This window comes from Orcinus orca, chromosome 1, assembly GCF_937001465.1.
Source record: "Orcinus orca chromosome 1, mOrcOrc1.1, whole genome shotgun sequence".
NCBI classification, from domain to species: Eukaryota; Metazoa; Chordata; class Mammalia; order Artiodactyla; family Delphinidae; genus Orcinus; species Orcinus orca.
In genome coordinates, this window is record NC_064559.1 from 98,841,964 (window position 1) to 98,864,115 (window position 22,152).

General features: G+C 59.0%; 1 protein-coding gene across 9 annotated transcripts; it reads right to left on the bottom strand.

Annotated features, from left to right (window-relative positions):
- Nucleotides 1–616: 616 nt before the first annotated feature.
- Nucleotides 617–22,152, bottom strand: PEAR1 (platelet endothelial aggregation receptor 1). 9 transcript variants are annotated; one of them, XM_049713037.1, is made up of 26 exons: nucleotides 22,046–22,152; nucleotides 21,517–21,965; nucleotides 14,368–14,419; nucleotides 13,638–13,768; nucleotides 11,857–11,966; nucleotides 11,072–11,176; nucleotides 10,617–10,717; nucleotides 9,745–9,837; nucleotides 9,217–9,460; nucleotides 8,335–8,455; nucleotides 8,000–8,136; nucleotides 7,694–7,906; nucleotides 7,245–7,419; nucleotides 7,038–7,158; nucleotides 6,130–6,293; nucleotides 5,935–6,037; nucleotides 5,659–5,805; nucleotides 5,320–5,445; nucleotides 4,265–4,393; nucleotides 4,020–4,148; nucleotides 3,603–3,815; nucleotides 3,278–3,366; nucleotides 2,929–3,094; nucleotides 2,708–2,782; nucleotides 2,361–2,609; nucleotides 617–1,801 (listed from the first exon to the last, which is right to left on the bottom strand). In XM_049713037.1, exons 5-26 carry the CDS (start codon nucleotides 11,955–11,957, stop codon nucleotides 1,650–1,652), a joined length of 3,153 nt encoding a protein of 1,050 aa, XP_049568994.1. In that variant the 5' UTR covers nucleotides 11,958–11,966; nucleotides 13,638–13,768; nucleotides 14,368–14,419; nucleotides 21,517–21,965; nucleotides 22,046–22,152; the 3' UTR covers nucleotides 617–1,649. The 9 variants fall into 9 exon arrangements, 7 of the variants coding, with proteins under 7 accessions (XP_049568994.1, XP_049568993.1, XP_049568981.1 ...); XM_049713036.1 differs by having other exon boundaries at nucleotides 11,857–12,032; XM_049713024.1 differs by having other exon boundaries at nucleotides 11,857–12,113.

The window sequence follows — 22,152 nt, forward strand, 5'->3', positions numbered from 1 at the left end:
GGCAAGGAGCTGTCCAAAGTCACCCGAGAAACTGAACCGGGGAAAGCCGGGATCCGACCCCGTGTATTAGAGATAGCGGCAGTCGGAGGAATCTAGGGAAGCAGGGTCCGGTTGGAGACAGATCCACTCTCTGGGGTCGGCCCTCCTACCCTGTAAGGAGAGGACTCCTGATGGAAAAGGCCCAGAGAGACCCACCGAGTTAGCGAGCTGGCGTGGCTCTGGGTTTGTAATCTCGACCCCATCTATATAGCCTCCTGGAGGTCTGGGGACTTAGTTGATCCGCTAACGAGTTTAGGAGGCGGGTCACGCTTCCAAGAAATCTTGGATTCAAAGTCCTCAGGTAGCCTAGACCCTACCGGGCCCCCATCAGAGTATACTCTCTCCCCTCTGCTTTCCGGGCTCCAGCCTCCCCACTCCAGTCTGTTGCCCTCCCCGACCGTCACTCCCAGACCTTCCCACCATTGAGCTTTTGTGCTGTTCCCCTGTAGAAACGCCACCCTTTGGGGAAGACTCTGACCTATGCGGTCTTTCAGCTCTCAGAGCACCAGTTTGCCCAGCTATCTTAGCACTTGCCAGCACTTACCACTGGTACTTTTAACTCACTCAGCCACTCAGCCTTTGGGGGAACATTTATTGAGTGCCTACCATGTGCCAAGGGGAGCCAGTGTTGAACATAAACACAGGATTCCTGCTTTCGGGGAACTTAAGAGTCTGGTGGGGGAGGCAGAGATTAATCAAATAATCACGCTAAAAAGCAACACATTACAGAGGTGTCTGGCACCCTGTAGGCCTTCTGCAGGTAACTGGTGCATGAACACATCAGTAATCAGTGCTGTGAAAGAGAACATGGGGTGTGAGGGACAAGCAGGAGTTAACAGGTGAGTGGGGGAGGAAGAGCATTCCAGATGTGCCAAGTCCCTGTAGTAGGAAGACGTGTGGCTGACAGGAGGACGTAGAGGCCAGTGTGACTGGGGCAGAGTGATAGGGAACACAGTTCAGAGTGAGGCTGAAGAGACAGGCAGGCCAGGCCGGCAAAGCCTTTAAGGCTTTGGACAATTTTGACTGTAGCCCGAGGGCCATGGGGCACCCACGGAGACTTTCAGGCAGGGGTAACCTAACCAGCTTGTATTTTGAAGCAGTTGGTTGGCGGGAGTACCAAATGAATGCAGGGAGGCCAGTCACGCTATTTCTAGAGTTAACTGGGTTTGGGCTGCCTCTCCACTATATAGTGAGTGCCCCAAGACAGGATCAGTGCCTGGTACGCCTCTGAAAACACGCATGCACGCACACACAGAGCCTAGCCCGGGAGTGCACAGAAAAGTTACCCAATATACACTTCTTACAGCAATCTGAAATCAGAGTTATCCAGCAACATTCAACCCACCAGTTTATGTATACAGGGCCCTGGGGGCCTTGGGGAGCAATGGGTTGGGGAAAAGGAACACAGGTTTCCTGCTGACCAGTGTTTCCCATGGTAGAACCTGGGAGCCGGGCTCCCATCTCCTCTCCATTCACTTCCTCTATTAAACATGTTCATGTTCACGGCCGGCCAGTCCTCTCCCTGCTCCTGGCAGGGTACAGCAGGCTCTGTCCTCAGCCTTGAGCAGCAAAGAACCGGTGTGCTGACCTCTGCACACCATCTTGGCTCCTCAACGGTCCTGGCGCCGAAGTGGGGGTGACGGGGGATGCCGTACTGGAGGCAAGTCATAGTGTCCAGGTATGTGGCTGTTCTTGGGTGAGTCATAGTGGCCAGGAGGCAGGCCCGGAGGCAGAGGCGGCTGGGAACCCACAGAGTCTCGGTCTGGAGACAGAAAGGGATGAAGATGAGAAGGAGGTGGCTCCTCCCCCTTCCCACCACTCTCCTCCCCTCTCCACCCTCTTCTGCCGAAGACGGATGCGTAGTGCCTGGCTATAGGCCAGTTTGTGCAGCTCCTCAGCCGCCAGTGGGGGAGGCCATCTCGACCTGCCCACCTCACAGGATAGGAAGATGCTCTGTCATCTGCCTTGTTCCCACCTTTTCTGGGTATCAAGTCTACAACTCAGGTGCTGTAAAGCCACCATTTCAAATCCTCAGCCCTCTGAGGGAGGTACCGCCACCTACAGGCTCGAAGAGGCAGTGTGACTTCCCAAACCACCATTTCAAATCCTCAGCCCTCTGAGGGAGGTACCGCCACCTACAGGCTCGAAGAGGCAGTGTGACTTCCCAAACGTCATGCCTGGTCTGAGCCCAAGTCTGACGCCCAAAGGCCTTGCTCTTGCTGCCACTTCATGCCCACTCCGCATTCCCGCCCTCTGTCCCTTCTCTTCTCCCACCTCCCCTGTCCCTGTTCTCTCTGCCCCAGTGGAGAAGGAAGGCTCACCATGGGTCAGGGGGCTGGGCTGCTCATAGGTGCCACTGTCTCTCTCTGGCTGGGGGTGTCGCCGCCTCTGGCTGTCCCGGAGTTGGGGCGGCTGCCTGGGGGGAGACCCTGAGGGAGGGCCTTTCATCTCCATGTAGCTGCTCTCCCGGGGGCTCCCTAGAAGGCTGGGCAGGTCCCGGATGGTGGCGTAGGGGTTCTCACTGCTCAGGGAAGCCACGCTGGCCCCCAGCCCCTCTTCAGAGATGGGCCCTAAAGATAGGGGAAAGAAATCAGGCTCAGTGGAGGCACTGGCCCCTAAACCCCAGCGCAGCTCCCTCCGTCGCTCCCCCGCCCTGCCCTGCCCTCACCTTTACTGTAGAAGGGGCCTGGGCCATTCCTGTTGCTGTAGCTACAGCTGTAGCTTCGGTCCAGGCGGCTGTTACCTGAGGAGGAGAAAGCAACCTGCAATCAGGCCCCTGGTCCCCTGCCCAAGGTCCCACCTCCTCTAGAACTGGGGCCCAGAATCCCCTTCCACAGACACACGCACTCAGATGAAGCAGGACGCTGGGCTGTACACATCCCCCCTCACCAGAGGCCTTGGGCCCCAGGCTCCTACCCCTGTCCAGAGGCCCTGGAGGGGGCTGCCGGCGGTGCTTCCAGTCAGCAGGCAGTGTGGCGTGGTTGTTATCATGCCCGTGGGCTCCACCTGGCCGCTCAGGGGCCTGGAGGCTGGCAAAGAGCTGACTGCCTGGGACCTGGCAGGGGAGGGGTGGGACAGGGAGAGCGACGTGCGGCTGGAGCTTTCCGGAGGACCGGGCTGTGCCCACAGGGCATCCACAGTGCAGCCCCACCCCCAACACTGACCTTGTTAGGGGGCGGGGGGTTAGGTGAGCACTGAGACAGGGCAACCACAGTGCAGCCCCACCCCCAACACTGACCTTGTTAGGGGGCGGGGGGTTAGGTGAGCACTGAGACAGGGTGTGGTAGCTGGGGTTGGAGTAGTAGTGACTGTAGCTCGGAGGGACATCTGCACAAACAGACACAGTTGCAGGGTGACCTGCCCGGTCAGAGACAAGCCTGGGCCCAAGACAGTCATTCTGTTCCAGGAGATCTGTAATCAGCCTCTCTGACCTCTCTCACTCTCTCCAACTCCCCGCTTCCCACCTACAAGGTCCAGGGAGGGATGCAGGAGCCCCGCATCCCATCTGCCCTGTACCTGAGAGCCAGCCACTCATGTGCGTCCCCACCCCCAGGCCAGCTCACCTGGCATGACGTACTCAGAGCCGTCCAGCCGCCCGCTGCTGTAGGCCACTGCCAGGTGCTGGTGCGCTTTGCCTTTTTGCCAATGGCGGTAGCCAATGAACAGCGCCACCAGGGCCACCACCAGGGATCCCAGCACTGCAATGCCAATCACTGCCCCGAGTGAGTTATAGGCCACTGGAGAGGTAGGCATCATGGTGAATGGCTCCTGGCTTCCTGTGGGGGACTGGGTGGTCACTCAGGACAGTGTCTTGGCCCTACTGGTGAGCTGGGGATGCATGCGTGGGAGAGGCCCCAGTAGGGGGGCAGGGTGATACAAGGGTACCACCTAGCAGAGACCTGGGCATGTACCTGTGTCCTGGTTCCCTGGGCACAGTGCAGGGCGGGGTGGGGGTAGGGAGGGGCTAGATGAGAACTCACCAATCCTGCAGGGGGCGCCACTGTGCCCTGGGGGACACACACAGGCCCCAGTCTCTGGGTGGCACCTCTCTCCAGGACCGCACTGGCATGGTTGGGAACAATTGGCACCGAACACCCCTGGAGAGCAGCCTGTTTAGAGAGCCGAGGAGGCAGGCGGGGATCAGAGGGGCCAGGGAACAGCAGTCCCCTCCTCAGGCTAGGGCTGACTTGGAGGCAGGGGCATGGAGTTCCCCTTCTGCTGGTACCTTCCAAGCAGAGATGTCCGGTCCGGCCTGGGGGGCAGAAACAACTCCCATGCTGGGGGTGGCAGGTCCCGCCATGGCGACACTGGCAGAGCTGGGCACAGTTGGCCCCCCAGTGTCCTAGAGGGCACGCTGCAGGAGACAAGGTTGGAGCCTGTCTGGCAGGCAGGGCCAGCCCCTCCTGAGTGATTCTCAGCCCCCAGCATCACTGAACTCTTCAGCTCAGCTTTGGTCTCCCCAGGGGCACCAAGGCTTTGAACCGTATCTACACGCTGATGACTCACAAATGCTTATCCGCAGCCCTGTGTCTTGCCTGAACTCCAGACCCACGTGCCCAGCTGCCTGCTTAACTTCTGCACTTGCCTATCTGATAGACTTTCAAAATAATGTGACCAGGGCCAGACAACCAAAGGCTTCCAAACTATCCTATATTGCTTAGCTCTAGACCTTTTTTTTTTAACATAAGAGAGAAATAAGTGTCTACACTATTCAAGGTATAATTTTTGTGTATCTGACACTAGCAAAAAATCTAATAGTAGTTACTGAATTCTATGGAAAAGCTCTTGTCCAAGATTACTTCCCTCTACCCTGCCCATCTTTTTCATGGTAATGGCTTCTCATTTCCCCTTTTCAAAATTTGTTTGACTCAGTTTTCTGGACTAATCTTTTCCATGATGTCCTTCTTATATTTATGTGGGAAAGAGGCCATGTATAAATAAATAAAAATAAGTTGGCAATCCAAAAGAAAAAAAGAACATGTCCAAAACTGAGCTTATGATTTTCCCCGCCCCCGTACACACACTGCTTTTCTCAGGCCTCCCGTGCAGAAAGGCAGGGAATTTTTTTCCCTGACCTGTTCATTGCTGCATCCTAGGCACCTAGAACAATACCCAGCATGTAGGTGATGCCCAATAAATTTTTGTTTATAGTGTTTATATAAATGGCTGAATCAAGGTGGGTTCGGAGGCTTTTATACCCAGGAGCAGGGGAAAGGAAGCCTCTGGTCCTCAGCCCACCCCCTCATGCACACATGCTCAGACACAGGAGCCACCACCTACGTTGGGAGCAGTCAGGGCCTGTCCAGCCAGCCATGCAGTAGCAGGTCCCATTCGAAGGGTGGCAGGAGGAGTGGTTAGCACACTTGCAGGGCACACAGCGTTTGCCGTAGCGGCCGGGCTGACAGGCTGGGGGAAAGGGGCTCGTGGTGACCAGGGGCAGGGGCCAACCCTCAGTCAGCCCGTGACCCCACTCTCTCCCTCCCTCCTTCCCACTGCAGCAACCGGCCCAAAGACTGGAGTCAGCACAAGAGACCAAGAGGGGTAGAGTGGGAGCTTCAGGCATCTGACACTACACTGCACATTACTGCTGGCAGGCAGGGGGAGGGGAGGGAGCCTCACATCTCTGGCAGGAGGGGCCTCGGAATCCAGGTGCACACACACAATTGCCATTCTCAGGGATGCAGGTGCCCCCATTCTTGCAGGTGCAGGTGTTGCTACAGTTGGTTCCCCAGAAGCCCTCAGGGCAGGGCAGGTGGCAGCGGGTACCTGTGAGAGGGGTAGGATGAGACTGGCCTGTGGCCCCCCTTCCATAGGGTTTCTTCTGAACACATGTCCTGTGGGATGCACCCCCCAACTCCACAGTAAGCCCGGGGCCTGGACACCCAGAACGCTCACCTGTCCAGCCAGCTTGGCACTGGCAGTGTCCGTGAACAGGGTCACAGCCATCAGAATGGTCACAGTCACAGCGGCTGGCACAGCCTTCACCAAACATCCCCTTCTTGGAGAGGGAGTGGAGGGTAGGATAGGCCAGTCAGTTGGGGGGTGCTGTGCCCTTCCCTCCCCCAGGCAGGCAGACTGTTGTGCACTTACCAGGCAGGGGAACTGGCAGTGGGTCCCGTGCCACCCAGGGGTACAGGTACAGGCTCCAGTTTGGGGGCTGCAGGCTGCCTCGTGGGCACACTGGCAGCTGGCATTGCAACCAAAGCCCCAGGTTCCAGGCGGGCAGGGCACGGAGCAGTTACCATGCTGCCAACCTGGAAGAGGGGACTTGCAAGTAGGCATGGGGACCTGGCTCCCCTCCTGAGCCAGCACACACTGGGCATTGGCTCTGCCAGGCTCTGCGCTATGAGCTGGGGCTGGGGGTGGGGATGCCCATGGCCGCATAGGAGACAAACATAGAAACTGTTGGATGTTGGACAGAAGGTTGCAAGACCGCAGGGGATGCACCACCACCTTCTGGGTCTTGGTTGCCTCTTCTGCAAAATGAAGGAGGGTGGCAGCAAACGCAGATGCTTACAGAGGCCCCAACAGGTAACTAAATGAGTTCTCCAGATCATGTGTAAGACAACAGGGAGGAGTGGGGACTGGAGACTGGACTTTTGTTAAATATGATAGAGAGCTAGTCAAACAAAACATATCTGTGTCCGAATCTAGCCTAAAGGTTGCCAACGTGCCACCCCTGGTAGATCTCCGAGGCCCTTGCTGGAGCTGCCATTCTGTGATTCTGTATGTCTGAGGATGAGGAATGATCTGCAAAGAGGTACCTCTGGCCTGGGCCTTTAAGGACAATTGGGATTTTTGTGGTTGAAAAAAAGCAAAGCGGATATTCCAGGAAGGAAGTAGCCTGGCTACTTTCCCAGCAGTCCAGCTGCTGACCAGTGCCTCCACCCTTACCCTGCAGCCTCTCCCCTACCCTTGGCCTGCCTCTACCCTTGGTCTCTCCCTTCTTCGCATGGCCCCGCCCCCAAATCCCCTTCCGGGAGATCCCAACCCGTTACCTTCCTTGCAGACGCAGGTGCCGTCGATGGGCGAGCAGGCGATGGCGTTTTCGCAGGAGCAGCGTGCGGAGCAGTTGACTCCATAGGTGTCAGGGGGACAGAGGCTAGCGCAGTGCGGGCCCTGAGAGCGGGCGGGAGCACCAGTGAGAGGAGCGGGCGGGCTCCCGGGCCTCTCCGGCACCTCCCTCGCGGCGGGGCGCGCCTCACCGTGTAGCCGGGCGCGCACCGGCAGAGGCCGCTGTCGGGCTGGCAGACGCCGCCGTGCAGGCAGAGGCAGTGCTCCTGGCAGCCGGGCCCGTGCGTGTCCTGCGGGCAGCTCTCGTTGCAGTGGAGGCCCGCCCAGCCCGGCAGGCAAGAGCACTCCCCGCTCATCGGGTGGCAGCTGCGGGCGGAGGCGGGGGCGCGGAGCGGTCTGAGGCCGGGTCCGCAGGTCGACTTCCCCGCCCCCTCCGCGTGGTGGGAGCCAAGCATCGCCGAATTGAGGGGAGGCTCGGTGCTGTTCCGAGAGCGGTCTCTCCCCGTCCCCGAGGCCCCTCCCCTTTCCCTTCTGTGAGATCTGCCCCGCCCTAGGTCCTTTTTGTGACTCCGGTGGCTTCAGCACCGAAGGCCTCTCCCATTGGCCTCCAGACCCCTTGACCACAGTGCCCGCGGCCTACTTGAGACTGTGTTCCGGGTCGCAGGTGCAGGGCATCTGGCAGCTGAGGCCGTAGAGGCCGTCGGGGCAGAGACGTTCGGCGCAGCGGTCCCCAGTGAAGCCGTGTTCGCACAGACACGCGCCGTTGGCCGGGAAGCAGCGGGCGCCCGTGGCGCAGTCGCAAGTCTCAGCACAGTCCTGCCCGAAGCGGCCCACGGGGCACTCCTCACGGCACCTGGGCACCTCGCAGGAGTGAGCCTGGCCACGCCGCCCGCCGCCGCCCCCGGCCCACCCCAGGCCACTCCCACCCCAAGCCAACACCACTCACCGGTCCCCTGTGTATCCCGGAGCGCAGCGACACTGCCCGGTGAAGCGGTCGCAGAGGCCGCTGTTGTGACAGCGACATTCCTGGGAGCAGTTGGGTCCATAGGAGCCCTCGGGGCAGGGCAGGGAACAGATGGTGCCCTGTGGGGGTGAGAGGTCGGCAGAGCCCCAGGAGCCCAGCCCTCTCCCCATGGCCACAGGACCCGTCAATACCCCTACACCCCAAACCCTCAAACCTCTCCAGGGCCCACACAGCCTAACCCCCTCACACACATCCTCCTGGGAGCCCTACAGAGAACCGCCCACAGAATTCATACCCACAGGCCCCGCCCTGCATACCATCCAGCCAGGTGGGCAGCTGCAGGAGCCCCGAGAGGCCTGGAAGACACCCCCATTTTGGCAAGGAGGGGTGCTGGGGCAGAAGAAGCCAACACTGTCCTGTAAACAGGACACCTCGCAGCTGTTGGGCAGGGGGGGTGAGGTCAGTATGTAGACAAGCAGTACCTGCTTCCCCCTTTGCCTCCAAGGGCTGGTCAACCACAAACAGGCCGTCCCCAGGAGGAAGGCCCGACCCCAGGGCTCAGTGAGTCTCACCCCCGCTTCCCTGTTGGGTACTGCCGGGATCAAAAAACAGAGGTGTCCAGGACTGGAAATGGCAGGGACACCCAGCCCCATCAGGAGGGGTAGAGCGAAGAGCCATGGGTGGCGTGTGCTCTCCACGCACCCTCTGCTCCACCTCTACCTTTGCTCATGCTCGTCCCTCTGGGGGCAACACGTCTGCCTGCCCTGGTTTTCTATCCTGAGGGCTCAACGCCAGAGCTCCTCCATGAAGCTGGATCTTTGATCTCCAGCTAGATGCACATTCTCCCTCCTGTGACTCCCCAGCTCTCCCTGCACCCTGCCTTGCAGTAGGGTTCTCTGCGTCCCTATCTCAGCCCCAATTTGGGACGTGCTTTCGCTCACACACTAGTTCATGTTATCTTCACAGCAACCCTCCTAGGTGGACAATACTGCTCCCATTTTACAGACCGGAAACAAACACGTGAAGAGCCAATGATTTGCTCAAGGTTGCTCAACCAGCGAGCAGCAAAGCTGGGACCAGGATCTGGGCCTCTTGACTCCAACCCCACGTTTGGGATGCTGAGTCCCCTTGTGTCCCCACGTATGCCCGTGCATCCTGTGTCTGCGATCCCGTTAGTGTGTGTTCCTCCTGTTACACACCTGGGCCCAGTTCTCTCTGGGGGGCAGAGGCAGGCTCCAGTCTGTGGGTCACAGGGTGCCCCATGGCACTGGCAGCTGAACTGGCAGGCAGGGCCATAGCGGCCAGGGGAGCAGGGCCGAAAGCAGTGTGGAGGCTGCAGCCCAGAGGGACAGGAACACGCCCCACTCTTGGGGTCACAGGAGCTGCTGTTGCCGCAGTTGCAGGGCTTGTCACACTGTGGCCCCCAAACTCCCAGGGCACAAGCTGTGGGATGGGAGAGCGGAAGGGGGTCACCAGGGGTCTTGCCCCTCCCCAGCCTCCAGTTAGTCCCCGTCTCTGTGTCCTGGCCCCCACACATGCCCCCATGCCCGGCTTTGGCCCCTCCCCCTGTACCACACCTCCAGAAAAGGCTGCTGGCTGCAGTGGGACTCTGCTGGGTGATTGCCCTGGGGGCCCAAGCACCTGTGCCCTGGTAGGGAGGGTGTGCCCAAGGCTTCTGCATCCCTGGAGGCACAAGGGGTCATGCCCTGCCGTCACCAGCCACTCACCACTGGAGCAGTCGTCGCCCCGCCAGTCTTGCACACATTGGCACTGATTGGGTGCCACGCAGCGGCCATGAACACACTCCCGGGCACAGAGCGCTGGGGCAGAGATGGGGTGGGGTGTGCGTGTGAGACGATGTTTCCGCCCCTGCCGTACCCACCTGTTATTCTCTGAAGCCTAACCCCAGCTTCCTCCCACACCAGGGACCTGGAGTTCGCCAAGCAGCAGTTCTGCCTCTAAGATGCAAAGAGACTGAGAGTAAAGCAACTCAGGTCAGAGCGTGTCAAGACCTCAGGATTCCGGACTCCCGAGCTCCTTTCTGTGAAATTCTGGAAGCACCTTGTTGGGAAATGGACAGGCGGGGTTCCTCACGTAGGGACCAGACATGGATGCTGTCCAGAGAGAGGGTAGGGGCTGGGCTGGGGGCTCAGGCTGGGCAGGGGTCTCTGTAGGGGCTGGTGACGGTCCAAGGCTGAGAGAAGGAGAGACACAGAGCGGGCTCTGCTCTGGGGGTTTCAGGGTGCTGGGGGCGGGGGACAGGAGAGACTGGACGGCGACAGGTCGAGACAGACAGCAACAGAGAGACAGGGACAGGAAGAGTCAGAGAGAGTGCCAGACACGGAGTCCTGAGACACAGTGACAGAGAGATCCAGGCAGCCCAGAGACAGAGATGCAGAGCCAGAGACTGCTGAGGGACATGGAGAGAGAGGGTGGGAGAGACATAGGGACAGCTAGAGACAGAGGTATGAAGTGGCAGCTTTGTCCCTAGAGACAACAGGGCCAGCGGAGGGCAGAGGAGTAGCCCCACCCTGGTGAGGGCAGGGAAGGACTAGGTGGCCTAGGCTCCACTCATTCCACGGCCCCACCCAGGACTCACGGACACAGGCTCCGCTGCTCTCATAGAAGCCCCGGCAGCACTGCAGGCGCATTCGGTGCTCCGTCTTCACCACCTGGCGGTACACGGTCCGGTAGACAACCCTGGGGGAGACCCGGAGGTGGCCCTCAGTCCCCCCTGCCGAGGCCCCGGCTTCCAACCTTCCACGGTGCGGCACTGGGGGAGGCCTGGGGCACTGCCCAACACTCTGAGCTGGGGTAGCATAGAACATTCCCTCCTTGCCTCCCAACCGGTCACACACATGCACACCATACACCATACCTGCACACCCCAAACACACATACCCCACACACAACATGCCTTGAGTGCCCCGAGGCCAGATGCTCCCTCTGAACTCTAAAGGTTCTGAGAAAAGAATGGGGGTACAGAGGGGCAAGGCCCGGGCCGAGGCAGCTCCTCTGGCACCCATCTGCCGGTGGAGGGGGATGGGCACTCACGTGGGCCGGGGGCAGGTGTGCGGGCTCTCCCAGGGCCGGTCACAGGGCTCCGAGGGGAGCAGGCTGAAGGGGCGGGAGTGTGACTCCTTGGTTGTGGTGGTGAAGCTGCAAGACAGGGAACGGAGTCAGGGCCCAGGGCAGGGAGAGAGGCCTGAGCTGGCAGAGCGGAGCGGGGGGGCGAGGGCTTGGCCACAGTGGGGAATATTTAGGCTTGCTCCCTCGAGCCTAGGATGGACCCCCCATCTGTCCCGCTTCAATCTGGAGGAATCCTCCCAGAGTTGGAATATTCCTGGGAATATTCCATTCCAGCCCTCCATTCCCCGCTGCCTCCTTCTCCCTATGTGGGGATATTGAGCTAGAACTGACTCCTAGGCCCAGCTGATGGAGATGGGTTGAAGCGCTTCTGGCCAAATCTTGCCCTGGGCCTTGTTGCCCAGCCCTGTCCCCTGGGCTCTCCCTGGGCCAGCCCCTCTGCTTGTCCCATAGTGAATGGCTCCTACCCTGTGCTCTGTCCTGCAGCTAGCCTCGCACAGGGACCAAGGGATGGGGATAAAGAAAGGACAGGGTCACAGCTGAGATGGAGACTGAGACAAGATCAAGATGGGGATGGAATCAGAGGCATCCCATCTAGGGGAGCAGAGAGAGTAGAGGCAGAAATAGGAGGGAGGTGAGGGCTGGAGAAAGGGAAGGAGGCAAGGGAGGGAACTGGAAAGAGGAGCCCCAGTGGGGAGAATGGGGAGCTGGGGGCTTGCAGCCCTCAAGGCACAGCAGGGGCCCTCTCTCACCTTTCCCAGAAGCTGCAGGTGTTGGGGTCCTTGGGGTTGAGGGTTCCAGCCAGCCCCAGGCCCAGGGCCAGGAGAAAGAGGGCCCGCAGAGGTGATGACATTGCTGAGGCCTGTGACAGGGCCAGGTGTGGAGCAGGTGAGGGGCACTGCAGCCACAAACCTGGAGGGCCAAGTCTCTGCAGAGACCAAGCAGGGGTGGCAGAAGAGATGAGGCTCTGGTCCTCTGGCCCAGGCTTCCCAGGCTCCAGGTCTGATTCCTGACCAGGTAGAGCACGGCCATGCCTCTGAGACTTTCTCACATGGTTTCCTCTGTCTGGACGCCCTCCCCCCCATTCTTCACTTTAAGCACTCCCTTTCAAGGTCTAGCCCAAGTGTCACCCCTCTTTCCCTGCCCTGCTTCCCGATCCACACTGGCAGACTGCCCCCACCCATCCCTTCCGGGACCCGCAGCACCATTCACCCACACACCACTGTTCTAGTGCCTGTTCCCTGACCATGACCTCTAGAGGCAGGGACCTGTGCCTGAATTCCCAATCCCCAGCACAGCCCCTACCCAGGGCACTTTGATATTATACCAAGGTGTGAAATTGGAGCCGATGAAGGGAAGTTATAAGGGAAGCCAACTTGGGCTCAGTTAGAGGAAGAACTTTCCAAGGTCAAAGCAGTTCTGTGATGGAATCAGCGACCTCAGGTGGTGAGCTCCCCATCACAGGATGTAGGCAGGCAGAGGCCAAAACCACCCTGATGCTGTTAGGGGCTTCCTGCTTTATGGGGTGGGAGTAGGGCTAGGTCCAGGTGACCTTGAAGGAGGCCCCTCCCCACCACTGGTGCGCTGGCACGGCCCATACTGACTTCTGAGAGCCAATCATGACTTCTCTTCCCAACTCCTTGTTCAGTGCTGTCACAGTAGTAGCTTGAAACCAAGCATGGAGGTGGAAATCAGCAAACATCACAAATCAGGGCCATGCCCCCACCCAGCCCCCCACCGAAGCCGGTTGCTAAAGCCTTGCCAGCATACCTCTGCACCCAGCTCTAGGTGCTCTCACCCAGGGAGTCCCCAGCCTGGCCTCAGACTTCAGGAGAAGCCGCCACCTCCCTGTGACCACCCACCAGCCATCTGGAAATGGGCTCCTCCCCACTCCTCCACCCCTGGCCTCGCCCAGTGGGTGGGAAGCAGGTCAGGACCTCAGAGGAGTCTCCTTCTGGCTCCTGAGCTCAGGAGCAGCAGAGGCCCTTGAGCACCCGCCGCCCCCCACCCCGCCAGTTTCAGATTCTCTGTTAACTTGCCCCGGCTTGGCTCCCTCCTCTACGCCGCCCTGAGGCGTCCACATCTGCTTATAATTTTCCCCGAGAAGAGAGAAAGGTCGTGGTAGCTGGCCCCTTGGCCCCCTGAGTATCTCTGGAATGCCTGCCTCCAGGCCCCACCCCAGGCCTTCCACCCACACACTCCCAGGGTCCCAGCGGGCCGCTCTCACCTCCCATCAGGGCAGCGCTCAGAGGGAAGCTCCCTAACTTAACCGCACCCCACTGCTGCGTTCTGCCCAACCAGTAAACCCTCCAGCCTGCTCCCCACCCTCTCAGCGGCTGGGCTGGCCCACCTCTCCTCGGCTCCCTCCCACCCACTGCAAATTTCTACCCACCACCCCACTCCTGTCTTGCAAAGCAGCAAGGCCTGCCCATGACTCTGGTTAGTGGCCCCATCACAGCTCCACCAGGGCAGATCTCCACCTGTAGTCTTTTTTGTATCCCTCCCATCCATCCTCAGTCCCCAGGTAACTCACCAGGCCTCTATGGCATCCTGGGGCCTGAGAAACTCAGGTGAGCCAGGGGCAGGGCAACAGGGCCCTTGGGCCCCAGGGCCTGAGGAGCCCAGAGAGTGTCCTGGGGGATCCCGGTGCTCATGATATGCAGCCTGAAAACAGGAAACAGAGCCTGGCTAGAATGTGTGTATGTGGGGAGGGCAGCAGGCAGCATGATCATGGGCGGAGCATGGGGTGGCTCTGTCCTCCCACCACCCTGAACTTGGAAGGTAGGATGTGGGGGAGGGTGGGGAGTTGTGGGGGAGGGATGCAGCCTGGCCTCAGGGAGCCAGGCCACAGTCAGGAGTGCCCTTCAGCCCTTCATAGTCTGGCCCTTCCACCCACACAACCCCCAGCTCCCCCCCCAACAGTTGGCTCCCTCTCCCAACATCCCCAGACTCTGCCCTTCACCCCAGCCCTGCTCTGGTCACCTTCCCAGGCCCACCCTGTCTGATCCCAGCTGACCTTCTCCCCACTTCTCCCTCGAGTGTGCATGGCAGCAAGCCCATGGACAGGACCCCAAGCCCCCCACGTATCTCCCCCTCTTCATCCCTCAGTCTGGTCCACACTCCCCTCTTCCTGCAGCCCCCGCTGTGCCCCTGGCATGCGGGTCCTGTCCTCCAATTGGAGCTCAATCTGTCTGGATACAGGGTCCTCACCCTTGTCCCTGGGCGAGCCTCATCTCCAGCCACGCAGGGACCCCCAGACTCACCTGGGCCTGGATCTGTCCCCGGAGCTCGAGGCTGCGGTGACATGGACAAGACCTGCAGCAGGAAGGCCCTGATGAGGCGCAAAGGGGAGGGGCTGTCCTTCCTCTCACCTACAGCAGCCCCCCCCCACCAGCCACCTCCTCTTAACCAACTTCTGGAGGAAATGGTTCCGCCCGGGGGACTTTGAGGGGGACCTCGAGATGGGCAGGGGAGCATGCGGAGGGCCTGACCCTAATCCCAGGGGGTTGACTCTAATAACTAGAGGGGTGGGGAGATTCTCTTTTCCCAAGGGCTTCAGGGTAGGACTGGAGAGCAGAGAAGGTCTCAGCTGGTCAGTGGAAGGGGCTGGAAGCCAGGATGGGGTCGGTGAGATCAGTGGCTGGTCCGCAGGGAGGGGAGAGATGAGATGGGGATCCTGGCAGAGAGGGGCAGGGTTTGGCCTCACCAGCCCCAGACCCCGAGGAGGGAACACAGGCCAGACCAGGAGCCCAGAGCTCCAGCCTGGCTGCCTAGGCTTGTTCCCATCTGAGCCTTTGTCTCTGAGGGGCTAGGGAACCTGAGACCCCGGCCCACCCTTCCCCAGCACCTCCAGTCCCAGCAGAACGGGGGCTATTGTGATCACACGTGCCCCTTCAAGGGGTTTAAATCAGACAACTAGTGGCCCCCCATCTGACCCCAGGGGCCCCCACTGTAGGCTCCCTTCTCCCTCTTCCTATACAGATGACCTCTGCCTTTCCCCTACTCAGCCCCCTTCCTCCGTGGCACCTCTGGATTGAGGGACCCACACACCTTCCCTCACAATTGGAAAACTAGTGCGGCCCCATATGTTGTTCACTGCGTCGGCACGGGCAGAGCGCTGAGCAATTTCTGTGGATCATTTCGTGTAAAGCTTATGTCAGCCCACTGTGGTAGGTATGATTATTCATTTTACTGATGAGGAAACAGGCAAGGAGAGCATAAGTTCCCTGCCCAGGGCCACACAGCCGGTAATATCAGAGCTGGGATCCAAACCCAGACTGGCAGATCCATCCCTGCGGTTCCAGGCTCTCCCGAGCCCAGGCGGGAATCCCAGGGGCTTTACATCTCTTTTTAACAGCCTTGGTTATGGCGAGGGGGAGCCTGGCGGGGGGCTGGACAGGAGAAGGGGATCAGGCTGGGGGCTGCCACAAGAACGCGATCACAGGCGTGGGAACCGGGATGTGTTTACAGTCAAGAATGAGCTGACACTTCTCTCTCCTTCACCTCGAGATGCAAAGCAGCTGGGCGCCTGGCCAGCTCCCCCCCCCCCAGTCCCCAGTCCCGCCTGCGCGAGCCCCCAGTATCCCTGCCCTCTCAGTCTCCAAGCCCACACAGGGCCCAACCCAGCTCGCCTCCCCTGCTCTTCTGTTCAGCCTGATTCCTCTGGTGGGGAGTCCCTCTACCCTCACTGTACTCCAATCCGAACCCTGCTAGGAGGAGGGGGATGGGTCTGGGGCCTCTGAGAGGGGAGTAGAGTTCCTAGTGGACAGGAGATGATCCATGTCTATAGAAGGCAGAGAACAAGAGTGGGGCTGATGGAAGTGAGACAGCAAGAGGAACTTCCCCACCAGCTCCCTTCCAGCTGCTCTTCTCTGGGAGGTAGTATAGCAAAGGATACCCTCTGAGCTCTGCATCCCCTCCCACCCCCCCATTCAAACCTGGGTTCAAATCCCATCTCTCAGTTCCCTCATCTCTAAAATGGAGAGGACAATGGTACTTCCCTTTGTAGGACTGTTCTGCGGAGTAATAAATGAGTTGATGCAGATAAGTGTCTAGAGAGCTACATAAGAAGCTCAATGAACCATTGCAGTCCCCACGATGGCATCCTCAGCCTCACTCCTCCTGCACCTATCACACCCCTTCTCCACTCCCCTTGGCACTGTCATACTCTTTGAGTATTAATTCCAGGAAAAGCTGTTTCTTTCTTTTTTTTTCCTGAAGAACCCCCAGGATGATCCGGGAATGGGAATAGGGCCTTAGATGCTGACAGAGAGAAAGGAAGTGAGGAGGGGAGGGGACTAGGCTCCCCAGAGAACCTGATCCCCCAGAACGATGGGCTGCCCGCCAGGTATGTCTTCAAGCCAAAGGCGGTTGATGAGGCAGGACGCCTGGATTCTACTTCCCCCCAGCCCTCAGCCTGAGCACCAACTCCAGCTTATTGCTTGTCTCCACTGGTGCCTCCTCTCTGTCTCTCTCTCCCCCACTTCCCATCTTGGAGGCCAAAGTTTCTAGTACTTAAAAGCTGTACGGCCTCGAGCATGTCACTTGAGCCCTGTGAGCCTCCATTTCCTCATCTGTAAAATGGGAGAATAACACCCCATATCTCCCAGGGTTCAGTGGGGGTTGGAACTGTTGGTTCCAATGACCATCCTGGAACTGAGCCTCAGACCAGAGGCTGCTCAGTGGACATGTGTCAATGCAAGAACAGAACCCTCCAAGTTCTAGGCTCTCTGCCTCTTTCTTTTTGCCTTTTGTCTTGGTCTTCATCAGAAACTCTCTGCTTTCTGTCTTTTTTTTCTTCCTCCATCAGTTTCTTGGTCTCTTCTGCCTCTCTCCTTCCTTTTCTATATCAAGGCTACCACGTACAGTTGTGCAGTATGTTCACTGCACTAGGGAAGCCACCTTCAGGTATGGAGTGTAGGCTGAACTCCAGCCATGATCCACAAATCGAGCCCTGTGTCTTAGCTTGGTGCCAAGGTTGCCTCGCCCTGTAGCTCTCTTGTCTTTCAGGATCTCCCCTGTGTCTGTGTCTGTTCTCTGTGCCCTTTCCTAACCTCTCTTTGCCATGGAGACAGGATCACTTAGTCCTTCCCACTCAGCAGTGTGATCCTGAGTCCAAAGACTTCCCTTCCCTCCCCATACAGGGATGCCCTCTAACCCAGCTCCGCCAGCAGCCTAGACTTCTCTGCTCCACGTGCCACTCAGAACACCCGTGTACACGCTTGTACACACACACATAGAGCCCCTCCTACATCCAGCCAAGCCAGGCCTTCGGCACGCCAGGCATGTCTGCCGGATGGAGGGACAGGAAGCCTGCATGTGCTCCAGAGGCTGGGCGGGGAGGGAGCAGGGGTGAGGGGCCGGCCTTGTGTTCTCTGTGGCTCAGGAAACAGAAGCTAGAGGGTCCTCAGCCCGACCTGTTTACTCATCAGGAAATAGAGAAACTGCAGGGATTCTGATTCACCAAACATTCAGCACGTGCCTACTGGAAGCTAGAGCCAGCCCGGACCCTCACCACCACCCACAGGTGGAGTGGTTGTTATCCCCCTCCATTTCACAGGAGAGACCATGGAGGGTCTCGGGTAAAAAGACTTGCCCAAGGGCCAACTGGTCGGCAGAGGCAACAGCAGGATTAGAATCTGCTTCAAAGAACAAAGCAGTGGGGGGTGGGAGGTAAGCCCTGGGGGTGACACAGGCCAGGGAGCAGCTCCCCCTGCTGATTGCCACCCCCAGATACTGTTGGAAAGCGCAGCTCTGCTCTGGCCACTGCCTCCCTCTAATGCCTCTGTGGCTCCCCACAGTGCAGGAAAGGGCGCCCAGGGCCCAGGTGGCCAGCCTCTGCTCCCATCACACTGGACATGCCTCTCACCACACGGCCACCTCTGCCCAGGCCACTCCTGGAATGCCCAGGTCCTACCCATCCTTCTAGGCCAGTCTCTTCCAGGAAGCCCCCTCAGTGGCTCCGCACCTCACCTGTTCCTCCCTTTCCTTGGACCTTTCTCCAGGCTCTTAGCACACTCACCACGGACCCCTGTGGCCCAAAGGACCCCAGTTCTTCCCTGAGGCCGGCTCCATACTGGACATAGACCAGTCCCCGAGAGGCCCAACACTTCCCCAAACTCTAGCCGAAGGCACCAGTGTCCCTCCTCTGGGGGCAGGTGGGACTAACCCAGGTCAAGTCAGGAGTTCACAGGCCCGGGAGCACCTCAAGTCTGATGGACGGATGAGGTAATGTACCCCATCTTGTGACTGCCAGCTTGTGAGTCTGGTTTCCCTACCAGGCTGGGACAGCCTCCAATTCCATTCTTGTCCCAGGCTCTATTAGGGGGCTGCTTACCCCCCAGGTGTTCCCTCAAGGTTCCCATCCCGTGGTCATTATATTTTTATTAAGGTCTGTCTTCCCCACTGGAATGGAGCACCGTGGGGTCAGGGTACTTCTCTGCCTGCCTGACCACTGTGTCCCCAGCACTGGCCAGCACCTACACACACGCATCTAGGGTTCCTGGCACCCAGTGGGCAGTAATTAAACATGGTGTGGAGTGGATGGACTGATAAACTCTAAATCCTTTCCGACTTCTGTAAGCCCAACCTTACTCTGTGGGAAACGGGACAGGGAGGGATGTTTGGAGGCTGTGGCTTGTCCCCGGCTCACCAGACAGCAGGACCTTCCTTCTAGGGCCCTCAAGACACAACACTGGTAAGTCGATGGAAGGTGGAGTTCAGAAAGAACTTCCCAACATTACACAGTAAAAGGCGTCTCCAGACCTGCTCTCCCGACCTCGGGCAGGAATTCCTCAGGGCTGGCCTCCAAGTTCCTCTGGGCTGAATGCATGGGAGTGCAGGGCACTGAGTCACCTGGAGAGGAGGGAGTGTGCCCGCACGCAGGGCCTGAGCCCTTATCCCAAACCTCCGGCCCAGGGACTACGCCCCTCACTGCCCATCCACACACCACCTCCTACACTGATGGACTAGGCCTCAGATGCCACTATGTGAGGTGGGGTAAGAGGCACAGGCAGGAAAGCGGACTCACGAGGCTCCATGGCCCAGCAGCCACCCGGTGCTGTTTCTGGAGACCTCCATCTGGCCATGTGTGGGTGCTCTAACACCAATTCCTACCCCTTGTTAAATGCATATTGTGAGCCGGATCCTTTCTTTTCATCCTCTCAGCAGTCCTAGAAAGTAGGTACTATTATGCCAGCTGTTACGTAGATGAAGAAATCCCAGGGAGTTCCCCGGTGGTCCAGTGGTTAGGACTCAGCGCTTTTACTGCAATGGCCCAGGTTCAATCCCTGGTAGGGGAACTAAGATTCCACAAGCCATGCAGAAAGAAAGGAAGAAGAAAGAAAGCCAGCAAGAAAGAAAGGGAAAGAGAGGGAGGGAGGGAGGAAGAAAGAAAAGAAAGAAAGAAAGAAAAGAAAGGAAGGAAGGAAGAAGGAAGGAAGAGAAAAAAGAAATCCCGAAGAGGTTAAGTCATTTGCCCAAGGTCACACAGCCCACCAAAGGCGGGGTGGGGATTTGGACCACGTCTATCAAGCTCCGAAGGCTGTGCTGCCCCTTTCAGTCCTTCTACCCCTGGGATTTCTCTTTGGTCTTCGGACTTCCTCCTGTTTTACCTCCTCTACCACCTTCTTGTTCTTTCTCTCAGTCTCTGCTCTGTTTTTCCAAATATGCCTCTCGCTTCCCTCTGGGCCTTGTTGTTTCCAGAAGTCTCTACGCCTCTGCCTGTGTCTTCCTTGTCTGTTGGTGTCTGTCTGTCTCTCTGTATCTCTGTCTTTGTCTTTCCCTCTCTCCCCCCCGTCTTCTCTTGCTCCTCCTGCTGGCTTCTCCCCCATAGAGAAGCCTCTATGGTACCTCCCCCAGGACTAGTATGGACACCCTCCCCAGAGCTAGGACGGGCCCTAGGGCCCCTCTTGCATCCCGGGAGGGCTCTCTTTCAAGGTTTCCAAGGCTGCTCAAAGGAGAAGCTCCGAGCACTGTGGTGGAGGCCCTGCCTGGCCCAGGTCCCCTCTCCAGCAGAATGTGTTGGTGGGGGGAGGCAGACAGCAGCCCAGCGACCTCTATCTCTATCCAGGTTTCCGAACTGTGGATGGGACTGCCTGCAGAGCTGGTTTCCTCTTCTGGGAAAGTCTGATAGGGGATGGAAGCGGCGGCAGGGGGTGGGGGGGTAGTGTAGAAACAGATGCCAACCCTCGGCTTCACCTCCCGTCGAAGAGAGGAAGACAGAGGGGAGCCTGGCTAACCCAGCTCCTAGGTGGCAGGGAGGGTAGCCCCAACTGCAATGGCAAGTTTAGCGGGTAGACTTTGGGAGACCTCAGAAGTGGGAGAGGCAGCAGCAGGAGACAGAGAGCTGGAGAGAGGAGAGCTGTCCCACACCCTGGCTCCCGCGTGCCCACACAGAGGGACTGTATCATGGATTGGGATGGGGTGGGACTCAGACAGCTCCCCGACCCCCCAGGCCCAGCTTAGGCCAGGGTTGAGAGCTGACCCCTTGCCCAATCCTGCCTGGAGCCGAGGTCTGGCTGAGTCTGGGAGCCTGGGAAACTCGGACCAGCACAAGCTGTTCCCATCCCCGGGGACTAGGGTCACAGCCCAAGCTCGGGAGAGGCCACTCATAAAAGGCCAGAGCAGGACAGCTGAAAGTTCACTACTGGAGGCCGGAGATGGGGTGGGGGTGAGGGATGGCCTTGCTGGGGCCTGGGCTCCGGGGCCCCCCACCCTCACTCCTCCTCACACATACCAGCCCATGGGGCTTTCTGGGGATCCACATGCCTGAGGCCTTGGGCCAACTTCTTAGTCCTCAAACCGGCAAAACTATGAGTCCCAGGGACCTGTAAACCTGGGTCCCTTCCCTCCATCCTCCTCAAACGTGTCTCCTGGTGGGGAGAGGGCCAACACTGTAATAAACACTGAGCAGGCACGGTTCTAAGCAGGAGACATGTTTATGCTCATCTTAGCCTCACAGCAACCCCATAAGGTAGGCACTATATCTTATTATTCCCCTTTTAGAAATGAGAAACTGAGACACAGAGGTGAAGTCTCTTGACCAAGATCCTACAGGTAGTAAGGAGAGGAGTCGAGATTCGAACCTGGGCAGCCTTGACTCCAATGTGGGTGCTCTTAGCACTACACATCCCGTCAGCCAAGTAGAGGGCTTCTCTCTCCAGCCCTGAAAGGGGGCCAGTGGGGTGGTGGCAGCCGCTGGACACACAAAGTCCCATACAAGGGGCTAGGAAACAGCTTCATTTGCATGTCATTTACATGCTGTTTCATTATGGATGGAAACCCCCAATCGCCTTTGGCCCCTCTCCACTGCCCCATCCCCTTCAGGTCTCTCTGTCGGTCTCTCTTTTCCCCCCCACCCAGAGGTCCCCAGTGCAGGGTGGTCGCGGGACCAGGGGCGCGCGGTCACTCACCTGCCTCGGGACCCTATCTCGCCGTCCGCCTGGGGTGGGGACTGCCGGCGTGGGCCTGGAGGAGGACAGGGCGGGGGTCCCTGCGTGGAGTCCCAGGCCGACTGCGAGAGCGGCGGAGTGGCCGAAAGTTGTGGATCGCTGGGCGGGGAGGGGCGCGGAGGGGCGGGGGGCAGGAAGGGGGTGGGAACTCGGGCCCTAGCCAAGGCAGGAAGTTTTGACAAGGAAACCGGGAGCCGGGGGAGGGGAGATCCAGAATGCCCGGGAGGGAGGCTGTGTAGGGGTGGGACCACTGAGGCCGAGCGGCGGGGCCGACCCGACAGCCTGGATCGGGCGCAGAGAGGGGATGAGCAGGGGAGAAGAGCAGAGGCCCCGGGCCCGAGTCCCTCCTCGACTCTTCACCAGCTGTGCGGCCTTGGGGTACTCCGCCTCTCCGGCCTCAGCTTTCTTATCTGCAAAGTGGGGTGGTGCAGGGGAATCAGTGAGATCGTCTACGTCAGGCACCTTCCCACTGAAGCCCAACAACCGTTACCTTATTAAAGATACAACCCGGGGACCGACCGACAGCATCCCAGACTGGGAGAGGAGCACCGGGAAAAGGCCTCTCCGCTTCTCTGGCCGCCGGAAAGCACCCTGAGG

Excerpts from the sequence above, each read along its gene's own strand:
- PEAR1 (XM_049713037.1), bottom strand. The coding sequence starts at position 11,957 with ATGTCATCACCTCTGCGGGCCCTCTTTCTCCTGGCCCTGGGCCTGGGG. Across the intron at positions 7,907-7,999 it reads CCGGGATACACAGGGGACCG|GTGCCGTGAGGAGTGCCCCG; the intron begins GTGAGTGGTGTT and ends CGAGGTGCCCAG. Across the intron at positions 4,394-5,319 it reads AGGCCCTGACTGCTCCCAAC|CGTGCCCTCTAGGACACTGG; the intron begins GTAGGTGGTGGC and ends TGTCTCCTGCAG.